The sequence below is a fragment of the Prionailurus viverrinus genome, chromosome D4 (assembly GCF_022837055.1).
Source record: "Prionailurus viverrinus isolate Anna chromosome D4, UM_Priviv_1.0, whole genome shotgun sequence".
In the NCBI taxonomy this organism is placed as follows: Eukaryota; Metazoa; Chordata; class Mammalia; order Carnivora; family Felidae; genus Prionailurus; species Prionailurus viverrinus.
This window is the reverse complement of record NC_062573.1, coordinates 92539128-92553212: the sequence shown is the minus strand read 5'-3', so window position 1 is coordinate 92553212 and position 14085 is coordinate 92539128. Positions and strand designations below refer to the sequence as shown.

The 14085-nt window shown below is 64.2% G+C and overlaps 1 protein-coding gene across 2 annotated transcripts in view; it reads right to left on the bottom strand.

Moving 5' to 3' along the window:
- COL5A1 (collagen type V alpha 1 chain) overlaps window positions 1–14085 on the bottom strand; it is a 148097-nt gene that overhangs the window by 17485 nt on the left and 116527 nt on the right. For both annotated transcript variants that reach the window (XM_047829411.1, XM_047829412.1), the window contains exons 40-56: window positions 13097–13186; window positions 12947–13000; window positions 11538–11645; window positions 9373–9480; window positions 8415–8468; window positions 7466–7519; window positions 7263–7370; window positions 6083–6136; window positions 5871–5978; window positions 4497–4550; window positions 3622–3729; window positions 2954–3007; window positions 2642–2695; window positions 1648–1701; window positions 968–1021; window positions 204–311; window positions 49–102 (exon numbers count right to left, since the gene is read on the bottom strand). In XM_047829411.1, the coding sequence (XP_047685367.1) occupies window positions 49–102; window positions 204–311; window positions 968–1021; window positions 1648–1701; window positions 2642–2695; window positions 2954–3007; window positions 3622–3729; window positions 4497–4550; window positions 5871–5978; window positions 6083–6136; window positions 7263–7370; window positions 7466–7519; window positions 8415–8468; window positions 9373–9480; window positions 11538–11645; window positions 12947–13000; window positions 13097–13186 (1278 nt within the window). The remainder of the gene's footprint in view (window positions 1–48; window positions 103–203; window positions 312–967; window positions 1022–1647; window positions 1702–2641; window positions 2696–2953; window positions 3008–3621; window positions 3730–4496; window positions 4551–5870; window positions 5979–6082; window positions 6137–7262; window positions 7371–7465; window positions 7520–8414; window positions 8469–9372; window positions 9481–11537; window positions 11646–12946; window positions 13001–13096; window positions 13187–14085) is intronic.

Sequence of the window (14085 nt, the reverse complement as noted above, 5' to 3'; positions counted from 1 at the left end):
ACACCACCCTCCACCCCTGCCGGGGAGCCCCTCAGGATCATCACTCACCATGGGGCCGGGGGGGCCGTCGGGGCCTGGGGCGCCTGGGAGACCTTGCTCACCCTGAAACGCAACGGGCCCTCAGCATGAGCCCCACAGGGCCCGTCCTGTGCCCACGCCCCCACCCGGCAGCCGCTGCCCCTCCCCGGCCCCCGTTCGCTCACCACAGGGCCAGGGATCCCTCGCAGGCCATCGGGGCCAGGCTTCCCAGGGGCCCCCTGGGGGCCAATGGGGCCAGTCTTCCCAGGAGGGCCTTCTAAGCCGGCTTCCCCCTGCAGGGACACAGATGCTTGAGGCTGTGGCCACCTTGGCCCACGATCACCGCCCAGAGGACCCCAGATGCCCTCAGATATCTGGGGCTGTCCCAAGTTCTTTACGGAAGCCGCCCTGACCAACTCTCCACCCCCCTAATTTCCTCGGTTGTCTGGGCTTCCCAGTCTCCAACGATCTCAGCCACCATGGCCGTTACAGCTGGCCCTGCCTTCATGGCTGGCTCAGCCACCACTGCCTGGGCAGGCCTGGGCCTGGAGGGCTCCTGTCCCTGCATCAGTTACCGACAGGGCAGCTCCAGGAGGCCCACAGGGCCATCAGAGTCACAGGGATCGGACCCTCGAGGGCCCTGGGCGCCCCGCCTTCTGCCCGGCCCCGCGGTGGGCACTGGGTCAAGCACCAGGCCGGGTACCCCAGCACCAGCTGCCCTCTCCTTAGGCTGGAGGGGCGGACGGCCTGCGGGCCTGTGGGCACCACAAGCTGTCTCCCTCCCGCTTTGCGGCGAAAGCCAGGCCTCCCTCTGAGCCGGCCCCAGCTCCCCGCTGCCTCTGTGGCTTTCCTGTGTCCCCACGTCTCCACTTCACGCCCGACTCGGCCGCCATGTAGGCGGCTCTTCTGGGAAGCTCGACAGTCACGGCTGAGCAGAGAAGCACATTACCTTGGCTCCCTTCTCTCCCTGTCTGCCTTCGGGGCCTGCGGGGCCGGGGGGGCCCTGGAACAGAGCAAGGGAACAGCGTGTGAGGAGCTGCCTGAAGAAGGCAGAGCCATGAGGTCTGTGTCTGCAGGGAGACGGGCCGGGGGGCGGGGGTGGGGGTGGGGGGCTCCCGGGCCGCCGGCCAGCATGGATAAGGCCCCCGGAATGAGTCCCAGTGGTCTCAGTTCTGGAAAAGGCCTCTGGGTCAGTCTGGGGAGGCCTCTGGAAGCCCGCAGTGCTGGGGCCCCTTTGCCGCTCACACGCCAGGCAGGCCAGTCTACCACAGCACCCCCCAGACTCTAAGTATTCAACGTGCAGAGAAAGGCCCGTTTCGCCCGCTCTGACTTTTGAGAGAGGTCTGACGCAGGGGGCGAGGCCCTCTCCGGCTTCGTGGGTGTCTTTCCCCCCACGACGGGCGCCACCGATGGCATCAGCACTTGGCCTCCCCCCAAAGCACGGGGCGACCGACCTAGCAGGTCTGAGGTTTGATGACACGACGGGGCTGGAGAGCACGCCTCAACCGGAAGCAGGTGCCCGGCGAGGGCCGCCTAGCGGTGCGGGGCCGGGCGGAAGGGCGGAGGGGAGGGGCAGACCTCACGCAGAAATCTCGCAGGCAGGGGCGACGTACAGGATTATTTATTTACCCTTTTTCCTGGAGGCCCAGACGGTCCCGGTTCACCAGTAGGGCCCGGGGATCCCTGGGGTCAGAGAAAGAACACAGAATTTGGGAATCAGGGTCGGTCAGACGGACGCCTGGCACGAGGTTCTCGGCATGTGCGCCCCGTCCTCGGCCGGCCCCGAGGCTGCCTCCCTCTTCCTCTGGAGCTGCCACAAGTCCCAGGTGAAGTCATCCCGCACCGGGGTTCCAGCAGCAGCGGGACCGGGAACGCTGGCTCGCGGCCACGGTTCTGCCGCATTTTCAACCAGCACTTCCCCACCGTGTAGCAATTACTCTGGATGCCCAGCGACCGTCCACACCACCCCCTGCCCACATCCCCGGCGACAGGAGTGGACCCCGAGGCACGGGGAGGACAAGGGTGGCCCCGAGTCCCAGCCCCGGGAGCAGGGGAACTCGGGCATCTCCGGGGCTTTGGTTGCTGCCCGTCTCACACGGGCGACGCCAGCCCGTGCCCGAGGGTCGAAGTGCCCAGCAGCGACCTGCCTCGTTGGTGCAGGGTGGGGGTGAGGGAAATCGGTGAGGACTCTGGGGCCGTCCCCGAGGAAGGGGAGGCCCATTGGGGTCGGTTCCAAACCGGGCACACGTGGCTGGAAGCGATGTTTCAGAAACTCAGTGTCGGGGATAAGAGGCAAGTCTAGGGTGATCCCAGCCCAGGGGGCTGACCCGGGCAGAGCCCTTTGGGGGAGAGGCACCAATTAGGCAGAAATAAGGCCATCCTGACATTGACAGGTGGGCTTGGGGTGGGCAGGGGCTCCCCGGTGACAAGTGACAAATCACCAGTACAGCTGTCCCCAGCTTCCGCCAGGGCCCTGCAGGGAGCTCGCGGGGAAGAATGGCTCCTACGAGGGAACTGGGCTCGGCTTTTTCTCAGAAAGGAACAGAGCAAGTCGCAAATCCCAAGAGCGCCCGACACCCTCCACCAGGTAGCCGGGGTCCCTGGAGGTCACGAGTGGACTCACCGTTTGCCCAGCCTCACCGTCGTCCCCTTTGTCACCAGGGGGGCCATCTTGACCCTGAGGGGATAAAAGCAAGTTCCTCCTGTCTCCCGAGTCACACGCCAATGCCCACCGTGTCCCCAGTCCCTTCCCGAGAACCCAACCCTCTCTGGGCGGCCAAGCGGGAACTCCTAAGCACCACAGCCTGGAGGCCACGTGGGAGAGCACCGGGTCCCAAGGAGGATTCACAGGAGACAACCGGGAGGGCAAAACCCGGATGGCAAAGGCAGGGCGAGGGCTGGCGGGGGTGGGGGCTCCGTGGCCTTGAACACCTACCGCGGGGCCAGGCTCTCCGGGGGGACCAGGATCTCCAGGAAAGCCGACAGGGCCCTGAAACAGACAGAGAGGCACGTCGGGGCCCCGAGCAACCGGTGGGGGCTGCCGCCGCATCCCCAGGACCCCCGCCTCACCCAGCCCCTGCAATGCCCTCTGTGTGACACCAGGACTGCGCCCACGGCCCGGAAGCTCCCACGAGACCACCTCATCCCAGCCACACCCCACGCGGGCAAGGAAGGCTCAGCGCTCTGCTTTCGGGGCACACGGAGGAGGGCAAGCACCGTGCCCATGACTCCGCTCCCGGGGCTCCAGGCTGAGACCAGACCCAGACCTTCAGGCTTCTAGAACAAGCTACTAGAAGTCCCTTCTGAGACGAAGTGGGACAGGCCACGGGAAGGTGGCATCCGCGTAGACCGCTGCTCCTGCAGCCCATTTAGCAAGCTTCCCGGGCTGGGCACAGGAGGCCCGCAAGCCCCCCCGCCCCACCCCTCCTCTTCCTCACCTCCACATCTCCGGCCCAGCAGCTGGTGTGAAAGCCTCTACGCTTTACAAACGTTACCCCAAGACCCATAGTGGTCGGGAGCTTTAGTGTGCCAGCAGAGAATGAGAAAGGCCCGGGCCCGGAGGTCGCCAGCTTCGGGGCGCCCTGGCATCTCGGAGTTACTCACGGGGCTGCCTTTGGGACCGTCGTCCCCAGGAGGGCCTTTGGGTCCAGGGGGTCCAGCTGCACCAGAAGGGCCCGACTCGCCCTTCTCGCCCCTTTCTCCTTTGGGTCCCTGGAGGGAAAGGCCAGCGTCGGTGCCCTCGGAGCCGGCCCCAGTTTCGCGGAGTGCCGTGCTGGCCTCAGGCGAACCCCCTTGTTTGCACGGGAAAGCGAGTGCCCTCGGGGTGGGGGTGGGGGCGACACGCTGGGCCCAGTGGGTCCCCGAAACTGCTCGTGCTCCCCAGCCCTTGGTGGTCCCCGGCGATGGCCTGGCCCCACTGGCATTCCAAGGTGGGCCTGACGGGCCCACCGGCTTTCTGGGGCCCCTGGAAGGGACCTTTGGCTTCCAGGTGGGAGGGGCTGCGGGCGCCCAGGACACCCGCCCACTCCCCGGTGTGCAGGTGGAGGCGGAAGCGAGAGGCCAGGAGACCCCCGTCCACCAGCCGCCTTCTGTGCCTGAGAGCCTCCCACGGGCCGTCCTGGAAAGAACGCCCGTCTGACCTGCGAAGGTCAGAACACTCCAGTCTGGGCTGATGAGGGGACAACTGCCCCCACGTTTGTGGCAGCCCACGAGCAGGTCTGGATCACCGCAGACGGCGGATGGACTTACGGCCTTCGCTCGCGGGTGTTCACCGCCAACGTCTTCGCGCACACACACACACACACGCGCGCACACACACGGGCAGGCTCGCACACACGCATGCCCTCTTGGTACGGTAACCCCACGGAGGTAAGCGTGAGGGGAACACGGCTCCTGTCGCGTGGACGGGACAACTGGGGCAGACTGTGAGCTTCCCACCCGGCAGGGGCCCGTGGTCGGGGCCCCCCCAGCCCACTCACCGGAGGGCCCCCCTCTCCAGGCAGGCCAGGCTCTCCGGCTTCGCCAGGCTCACCCTAAGGAGGAAACGTGACACGGTTACGGTGGCACCGAGAACAGGGGCCCCGGCTCCAAGCGCTTAGCAGACCCTCACTGCCGTCGGGCAGGTGGGGGCCCGGGGCGAGCGAGCAGCCAGCGCACTCTGACGGTGTGTGGGGTTGGAGGGCAGACGCGTCCCTGTCAGGGCGTGTGTTGACCTTGGTGCTCGCAGGCCGTGCCGCTCACACAGGGGAGGGGACCAGAGCAGGCTGGGCGTCACAGACGGCCTCGGGTGAGCTCTGGGGGACGACGAAGGGAAGGCAGTGGGAGGGACAGGGGACAGCGTAGGGGGGAAGGGCCGGGCCCAGGCAGCGAATACACAGCACCACAGGCTCAGAGGGTGCAGCCGCCCTGGGCGGAGGTGGGCGTGCTGGGAGGGAGACGCCTCCGAGCGGAGGCAGCGCATCATTAGTTCGCGGGCTTTAGCAGGAGATGCTTCTCTGTTAAGGTTCGTATCGTAAAAAATGGGCAGTGAAGGGGCGCCTGGGTGGTGCAGTCGGTTAAGCGTCCGACTTCAGCTCAGATCACGATCTCGCGGTCCGTGAGTTCGAGCCCCACGTCGGGCTCTGGGCTGATGGCTCAGAGCCTGGAGCCTGTTTCCGATTCTGTGTCTCCCTCTCTCTCTGCCCCTCCCCCGTTCATGCTCTGTCTCTCTCTGTCCCAAAAATAAATAAAAAACGTTGAAAAAAAAATTTTAAAAATAAAAAAAAAAAAACGGGCAGTGACGGAGAACTTCTTTCAATTTAACGGGCTGATGTCGGAAAGTTCTGGAAATGGTGTCCAGGGACTGCAAATGGGCAGGAGCACGTCGGCCTCGGCCCTTTTGTCCTGAGGAAGTAGGGCAAGGGCTTTAGCAGCGGAGCAAGGTCACGGGCACCGTGTGGAGTCCTGCTCGCGCACACGAGTGCACACACAGAGCCCGCCCTGCTCACGGAGGCATCCCCAGGGCCCACGCCCTGCAACTCATCCGATCGGATGAGGGGGACCCCAGGCCGTGAAGCAGGGTCGGTAAACGTGGACACGCCCGCACTGCTAGGAACGGACAAGACCCATCAGAGCCGGATCTGGGAGGGGGCTGGGCCTCCCTGCCGGTTGTAGCGCTCGGAAATTCTGCAAACGGCCGCCGGGAACAGGGGTCGGAGCCCCCAGCTCCACGGCACAGGTCTGCCAAGTGTCAAGGTGCGTCTGACGGGAACGACCCAGCAGCGCCCCGCACGCCTGTATCCGCAGCTGGACACACACACGCACACGCACACGCACACACATCGGTCGCCAGAACAGCGAGGGGCGTGAGTCACCTTCTCTCCCACCGCACCGGGATTGCCTATGCCACCCGGAGGCCCTTGTGGCCCGTCAGCGCCTGGAGCTCCAGAGGGTCCTCGGGGGCCGGGGGGGCCCGGGGGTCCCTAGGGGAAGGAGAACCAGTGAGCAGAGACAAAATGCAAACTGTGGCCGAAACAGAAAGGAGCCGCCACGCCCGGCCGGGCCGGCGCATCCTGGTCACGCTTACCATCTGACCCACGTCCCCAGTCTCGCCCTTCTCTCCGGGAGGTCCCGGCAGACCCTGGGGACAGGAACACGGCAGAAACTTAGCAGATCGGTGACGTGCTACCCCGATACCCACGAGCCCTTCACGGTCTCCCCACCACCGCGCCAAGCAAGCATCCAAGAGCCTCAGAATGTGCTTCTGAGCGTACATAGCCAAATGCGAGGCCGCCCCCGTGATGCCAGGTCTCGGAATTAGCCGGAGGAAATCGTCAGAGAGTACTTGGAGATTTATGGACCAAGGCGCTTGCCACACTGTCCCATTAAACAGTAAAACCTAATGAGCCAACAGCAGGGAAATGTCGGAATAAATTATGTCGCCACCATATGCTGGCAGTGACTAAAAATCACGTTTTCAAGATAAACAAAAAGGGACACGTCTAAAGAATGCTTAGTAACCCGAACACAACGCGTAAAGCGAAACGCAAGGAGCTGTGCTCAAACTTTCCGCACGCTCCGCGTGATTCCGGTTTTGCAAAAGCTGAAGGAGACCACGCGCGCGCGTGCGCGTGCGTGCGAATCCACAGAGGTAAGACGCGCCCGGGCGTTTAAAGCCATCAGTCCTGAGTCGTACGTTTGCCAGGCACTCTTTTCACCTACAGTTCTTACAGTGGGTCAATCATTTCCACCATCTCTGCAACCCACACCGCTGGTCAGGAGGAGCAAATACGGGCACGTCTGCGGTCACGGGGATTTGCCTTGTTTCCGATTAATGAGGAAGCCCCGGGAGGCCCGCAGAGCCTGGTCTTAGATTCCCCATTCTTGAAATGTCAGGAGGAGAGGGGTGGGGGAGGGGAGAGGAGAGGGGAAGGAGGAGGAGAGGGGAGAGGGAATCAGGACGGGGAGAAGGGACACGAAGGAAAGGGAAGGGGGAGGGGAGGGAGGGGAGGAGGAGTGGGGGAGGGGAGGGCGGGGGATGAGGGAGGGAGAGGGGAGGGGAGAGGGGGAGGGGAGGGACTAGGGGAGGGGAGACAGGGTAGGGAAGGAAGGGGAGAGGGGAGGGGAAGGGGAGGGGAGGGGAGAGGGGGAGGGGAGGAAGAGGAGAGGGGAGACGAGAGGAGGGGGACAGGAGGGGCTGCCACCGCAAAGATGAGGGCCCTTCAGAAGGAGACCACCGCCCTTGCACAAACCCTGTGGTTAGTTACCTGCAGCCCCACTGGCCCGGGGGGCCCAGGAAATCCTCTTGGACCTTCGTCACCTTTCTGCCCAAAAAGGCCCTGCTGGCCACGAGGGCCCGGCTCGCCGTCGGCTCCCTGCGGGGGGGGGGGGGATGATGGAGCTGGGGGTGAGGAGCCGCTGCCGGTACCCCGCCGGCTCGAGGGGCTCGGGATTAAGCACGGATACTCACGGAGGGGCCTGGCTGTCCGATGGGGCCCTGAGGACCGGTGGGCCCAGGCGGACCCTGGAGGGAAAGGACAGAGACACGGCTGCTTTCCCGGGGCCAGAGCGGAGGCCGACGGGGAGGGCCGGTCGGGGCAGAGACTGCGGTCCGAGGCCGTCAGCTCAGCCCCCACGCGTGGCCGTCGGTGGAAGGATGCTGGCCCGGCGGCAGGGGCGTGTTGTCGCGGGCGGTGCTGGCGGCCGCCGTGCATCATCTGAGCTCCCACCACACGCCCAGCCGCGGGCCCCGGAGGCCCTGCGTTAAACACAGGATGGGCGCCACGCCGCCCCCCACATGGGGCCAGGACCCGGCTCCAGACCGTGAGGCTGGCGGTGCGCCCCCAGGCACAGCCCACTGTCGGCCCAGGGAGCCAGGGAGAGAGGAAGGCAAGGGAAGCAGCCCCGGGCGGCGGCCCCCACGGGCACACGGTCACTGACCGCCTGGGGACACCGACCCCCCTGGAGAGGCCCAGCCGCCCAGCAGAGTGGACAGGTGTCACCCGTACCAGGAAGGAGCTGGCCCCGAGTGACACTGTTTTTCAAGAAGACACTAGGGCCCCTGAGCAGACTGAGCAAAGGAAAAAGGGGCAAAACAAAGAGGCAGCGGTCAGGGTGCCCGTGGCCCTGAGCACCGAAGGGCGGCCGTGACCCAGGCCTGCAGAGCCGAAAGCCTCGAGGACCAAACGCTCCACTGGCCTTACTTCCCAAAACCCGTGAACGCCTCCCGCTTGTCTGTTCACAAGGGACTCACTCAGGGACATACGTACATGCACGCACAGACACACACGCCCGTGTGCACACGTGTGCATGCACGCCACCCACACGCGGGTTCCAGCAGCCGTGTCCTGCTCCGGGCTGCTGATGCTGCCGCGTTGAGGACGGCGTAAACGCCAGCAGGGAGCGCGGGGTCCCCGTACCTGCTCGCCCTTGTCCCCTTTGCTCCCCTTCTGTCCAGGCTCCCCGATCTCTCCCTGCGGAAAGACCAGGAAGATCTGTTAGCCCCGAACCCTCTGCATGTTATCTGCTCCCCATAATTATTTTTTCCTAGAGATGAAGAATCATCTCCTCTCTGGGGGGGGGGGGGGCGGATAACTTTCCAAGGAAGAGACATTTCCGCAGATTAATTGATTTCCCTTCTAATACAATACTGAACGGGACGCGGCCTCGATCTCACACGGTACAGGATTTTAGTGGATTTTAAAATGTGGTGAGAATCGCGGTGGAAATATTTACTTTGTTTGTCAAATCGGGAGGCATAGCGACGCAGGAACAGAGACATCGGTTACCGGGCTCCAGAGGGATTATGAAAGTGCCCAGCGTCCCTGTCGTACAGAGCTGTCCCCCGCGCTGAGAGGCGGAGTCATCTGCGCACAGGTGACGAAGTCGGAAATGTCACCCGAGTTATCACAAATGGAAAGTCAGGCCAAAGAGTGAGATTCCACCGTCTTCATTAAACGAGGGGTGAAATATCAGCTCCGGAAGTAACAGCGGTAGAATCATCAAGCACACTCTTAATGAACGGGGGCCTTGATGATTCAAGCGACTACACTTAAAAATAGACACCGAGTAAAATCTCGTGTCGGGCTCCGCACATTCAGCACCGACGTGACGCACCGGGGAGCGGGGAGGATCTCTCCTCGCTCAGGAGGCTGGCGGCAAACGTCCCCGAAACGGCAGAACCGCACGGGAGGAAAGCAGTTTCAAAGCCCCCCGAGCACTCCAGAGATCTCATTCGTCACCGCGCTATTTGGGAGCTTCTCTGAAATCCTGCACCGACGCCGAGCAAGCGGGGGCGGGGGCCGCTGTGCCCCCCGCACCGGCAGTCTGGGCCGCGGGTCGTCCGCGGGCAGGGGCACTTGCCCCAACTCTTCTTACCTTGTCTCCGTCTTCTCCGGGGGGGCCCACGGGGCCAGCCGGACCGGGGAGCCCCACGGGACCCTGGAGGCCATCTCGGCCAGCTGGGCCTTGGGGACCCTTCTCACCCTGAAGAGGAGAGGAGACTCCCGGTCAAACACGGCTCTGTCATGGGACCATCCTGCCACCAGCTCATCAGCCCAGAGAGGAGAGGCCCCCGGGCGGGGAGTGGGCAGTTCCGGGCCTCGCCAGTCCTGACGGGTTTCAGCCCGCTTCGCCGAGGATCACTCTGAGCCCGGCCCCCCGCCACTCACATCCCGCACACCGCTGCCTTTCCGAAGAAGGGCTCCTCTTTTACAAATGGGGAAACCGAGGCACAGTTTGCGAGCGGTGCCGCCCAAATTCAAAGCCAACCAGCCAGATTCCTGAGGCTGCGTGCGGGATCACGGATTCTCCGGGCCAGGAGGGCCTGAGCCCCGGCCACCACCAATGTTCGTACCGTTTTAATTCTCGGCCAACACCTCCCCCACCAAACAGGCGCGTACGCACACAGGCATCTCTCTTCTCTCGTGATTCTGATTTACTTCCCTCGGAACTGCCCCTAGAAATCTCAAGTGTCCTTACTAAGTCCTTGCTTTGCTTGGGTCACCGTATTACGCTGTGGGCGCAGACCGAGGGGGTGTGTGCTGGGGAGGGGGACACGGGAGAGAAAAATGTGCACTCGGTGTCCAGATCCACGTGTGGCCAGCACCTACCCGGACCCCACTGCCCCATCTCGACCTCTCCGGCTTGCACAGCTTCCTCCCTGCCCCTCAATTTAGTTCCTGCCAATATAGACTTCAACCCTAGGTGAGCCAGAAGCGGCCCAGGCCGACTGTGGCTTGCCTGGAGCCTTCCCGTGTGACATCGCTGGTCAGGCGGGCAGTGCTGGGGGACACCTGGCCTCCTCCTCTCCCTGGGGCTCTTCGGGGAGAACGACAAGCTCTGTACTCCTGGGAGGTTTCTGCTTAAGTATTTACTCTCTTCAGGCAACGAACTCAACCGTCTCTCAATGGTCTCCAACCACAACTGTGCTCTACACGCATTCAATGCACCACAGAAGGCAGGTTTCTGGCTCCGAGTTCGGCTGGGTCAGTGTCCGATGGCCTCAGTGGAAACGACGAGACGCCATCAGAGCCGACACCACACTGAATGGATGTTTGCGGGGGCGGGTGCTCCCTGCGTGGTATCGCGCTCGGCCGGGAAGGGAACCGGGCCCTTGCCACCCATGAACCGCGCCAAGTGCGGAACGCACGAGGAAGGTCTTTCTAACAGACATCCGTCAGCGCGGGCGTCCCAACTCTGTCGGGGATGGTCCGTGAGCACGTCTGCCCTTCCCTCCCGGAGCCCTGCTCATTCTGACACCTAAATCCCAAAGGGAAGTTTGAGCTGAAATTTGTCTCCGGGACCGACTGAATGCGGGGCAGGTGGGGGGTTTGCAAAATCACGGTGGACACCAAATACGGTCGGGGTGGGGGCCCATCAGGGCAGCAAGGGGCATTTTGTGGTTACTCCGGGAAAGGTGCTTGGCGGAGGGCGGCCATTGGCTTCCCGGGAGGTCTACACATGAAGGGACCCGTTAATCTCCTTCCTGGAAACCAAGGCTGGGGCAGGAGGCCTCACGAAGCCTCCACGCTGGGCTGGGCCACACTCGGGGTCACTGACAGCCGGCTGTCGGGGGTCCAGGGAGAAGTTTCTCTTCTTGGCACACGCCTCCCGGCCCCAGGCCAGGGGAGGGGGCTCCCATCCCAAACACCTATCCTTCTCCCACAAAGACCAGCCTGGCTCCGGTGACTGGGACCCGGCCACACACGGAGCCCAGAGCCCGGCCGAGACCAAGGCTGAGGCCACGCTGGGACACACACGGTCCCCAGCCCCTCCCTCTGTGTGCACGGGCTGGGACACAGCCGCGCAGGTGAGCTCCCCGGCACCCTCTGGCTCAGGTGACTCTGAAAGAAGCCAGCCAGCGCTGGGAACCCATCCTCGGACCTCAGTCAGGACGCTGGGGACACACCCACTCTCCTGGGGGACAAGCACTCCCTCCCCCCACCTCCCCACCTCCCGGCTCCCGCCAGCCCCTGGGGCACGCCCGTGGCAGGGATGGGGCTTGGCGGGCAGGGCCCCTGCGCCCCCGAGGCGGTACTTACAGGAGCTCCTTTCTCCCCAGCCGGCCCTGGAGGTCCTTGGGGCCCGGGTCTCCCTGGGATTCCGATGGGCCCAGCAGCACCGGCCGGGCCTCTCTCTCCGGGGGATCCCTGGAGCGGGCAAGAAAATAGTTCATTTCCAAGGCTCCCAAATGCACGGACACAATCTTCCAAAGTGCCACCAAGCCTTATCACTCCAGAGCCCTCAGTGGTTCCCAGGGCCCTTCACGGTGCACACTACTTAGACCAGCGTTCGAGGCTCTGGGTTTCTGGGCCCCTCCTGGCTCCTCCCCTCCCATAATTCCAAGCAGATGCCTGCCTCGTCCCCAGGGTCTGAGAACACATCCTCCTTAAGTGCCTGCCTGGGGTGCTCTCCTGGCCCTGGGCCCCCATCCTCTCCCCCCCACCCGGGGTCTGCCTGCCCACATCAGGCTCCCTTTCCATCCCGCTTCCCGATGTCGCATGTTCTATGCTCTATGGAGGATGTTCTGCCCCGCTGACCCCCCCCCCCCCCCCCAGAGCACCGCTGACGGGTGGGAACCGGCCTAATCCTAGGGTCAGCACAGGCAGGCCACCATTGCCCAGGCATCGCTCCGCACTGGCCTTTATCGGAAAGAAAGGTACCATTTTCATTTCCGCCTGGCTTCCCTGAAACGGTCCGTAACTCGGGTGGGGAGAGCTGGGGTTACTGTGTGGTCCGTGCTCAGACCCAGGGCGGGGGGGGGGGGGGGGTCCTACAAACCCACATCTGTGCAGCAGAGCTGGGGCCCCATCCAAAGGGCAGGGGGAGATGCGGCCCCCGTTACACCTCCACCGAGTGCCAGCCGAGAACAGGGGTCTGTGGGCATGCCTCCTGAGGGTGGGCGTGGCCCCGCGCGGTCCCCGATTTCCCCAGACCACAGAGGCGGCTCTGGGAACGCTGCGTCCTCAGACCTCTCCTAGCTGGACTCCCAACATTGGAGGCACCATTCCGGCAACAGACGGCACCTGTGCTGGCTGACCTGTGCGTGGGCAGCCCCGGGGCAGGCGGGCAGCCTGACTCTCCAATCCACAGTCAGAGACAGGAGATCTGTGCCCCTTCCCTTCCCTCCCCGCAGCCCCGGGCCCAGACCTACACTCGGCTCATCAGCACCTGCCTTGCTCCTCCAAAGGCAGGATGGAGACACGCGGCCCTCCCTCCACACCGCCGAGCCCTCTGCCTGTCCTCACACTGCGTGCCCCCCGCTCGTGGTCACCCCGGCTGCCAGCTCGGGGCCCGCTGCCCGCCTCCTCCACGTGGCCTGCCCAGGACCCACAGCGGGCCAAGGTCGGTGGGCACGCTCTCCTGGCCCTCGGGGCCGCCCTGTCTGCCTGCCCCCCAGGCTTGGAGGAAGAGGTCTGATAAAGTGTCTGTGCTGGCCGCCCGCACTCACCGCGGGGCCTGGCGGGCCAGGGGGGCCTTCGCTGCCTTTCAGTCCGAGTGCTCCCTGCAAAGCAACGACAACACGTTCAGGACACCGCGGGGAGAGGGCCCCGGGCTGGGCGGCGTCCAGCTCCATCACCCCGCCCGGCCCCTCACTCACCACTGGACCGGGAAGCCCCCGATCCCCAGGGAAACCACGCAGTCCAGGAGGGCCGTCTTTCCCAGGGAGGCCGGCAGGACCTGGGTCACCCTGAAATCAGAGCCACAGATGAGCTTCTGAGCGATGCCCGGGACCAGGGTGGCCGGGGAGGTGGGGCGAGGCTTCCTCTCCCAGATCCACCAGACTCAAGCCGAGGTGGGGCAGCCCCAGGCACTGGCTCCAGAAGGAGCCTCTGAGTGGCGGCTTGACGTGCTCCCGGGCAGCTCGGTGCACAGGAGCGTGACCGGTGCTCGCGCCTGGTAGGCACTTTCCGCGGGCTGGCTCTGCGTGTGGTTTGGGGACAGACTCCACCCCTCTGGGCTCAGGGTGGGTTGAGCGGGAGCCGAGGGCCCCCACGTCTACCCTTTCCGTATACTTGGGGCTCCTCGTAAGACTGCTCAGGTAAAGGAGGCTGTGGCCAGACCACTGGCCACATCACCCAAAACAGACCCATCACCCGAGAGACTTGTTCCCAGCCTGAAACCACATTTCCTGAAAAGATAAACCAGCTGAGCGTTTTCCCCGAAGCGCATGAAAGCTTTGATATATCTTCCAGAACTTTCTCCAGGGCCCGGCATGGGAGCAGAGGGCATCTCCGACCAGCACGCCCTTGACCTTTCCAAACTCGGACAGCTCTGTCGGTGAGGGGATATGTGCCCACCCACATCTACGCGTGTGTCTACATACGTCACACAGTCACACACACGTGTACGCGTCCTTAAGCGCACACACGTGGATCCCAGCACAGACACGTGTAATTCTTCCAACAACGCTTAACTGGCTCCCCTTCCTTATTCGCGGGTTTACTCTTGTGCCTGTGCTCGCGTGCACGGCTGGGTTTGCTGCGTCCCTCCCTGAAAAGCTGCGAGGGGAGAAGCTTGCCATTTTCAAGCCGATACCCAGGAATTACGACCACCAACCAGGGGCGTGCGCCCCGGCTGCGCAGGGAG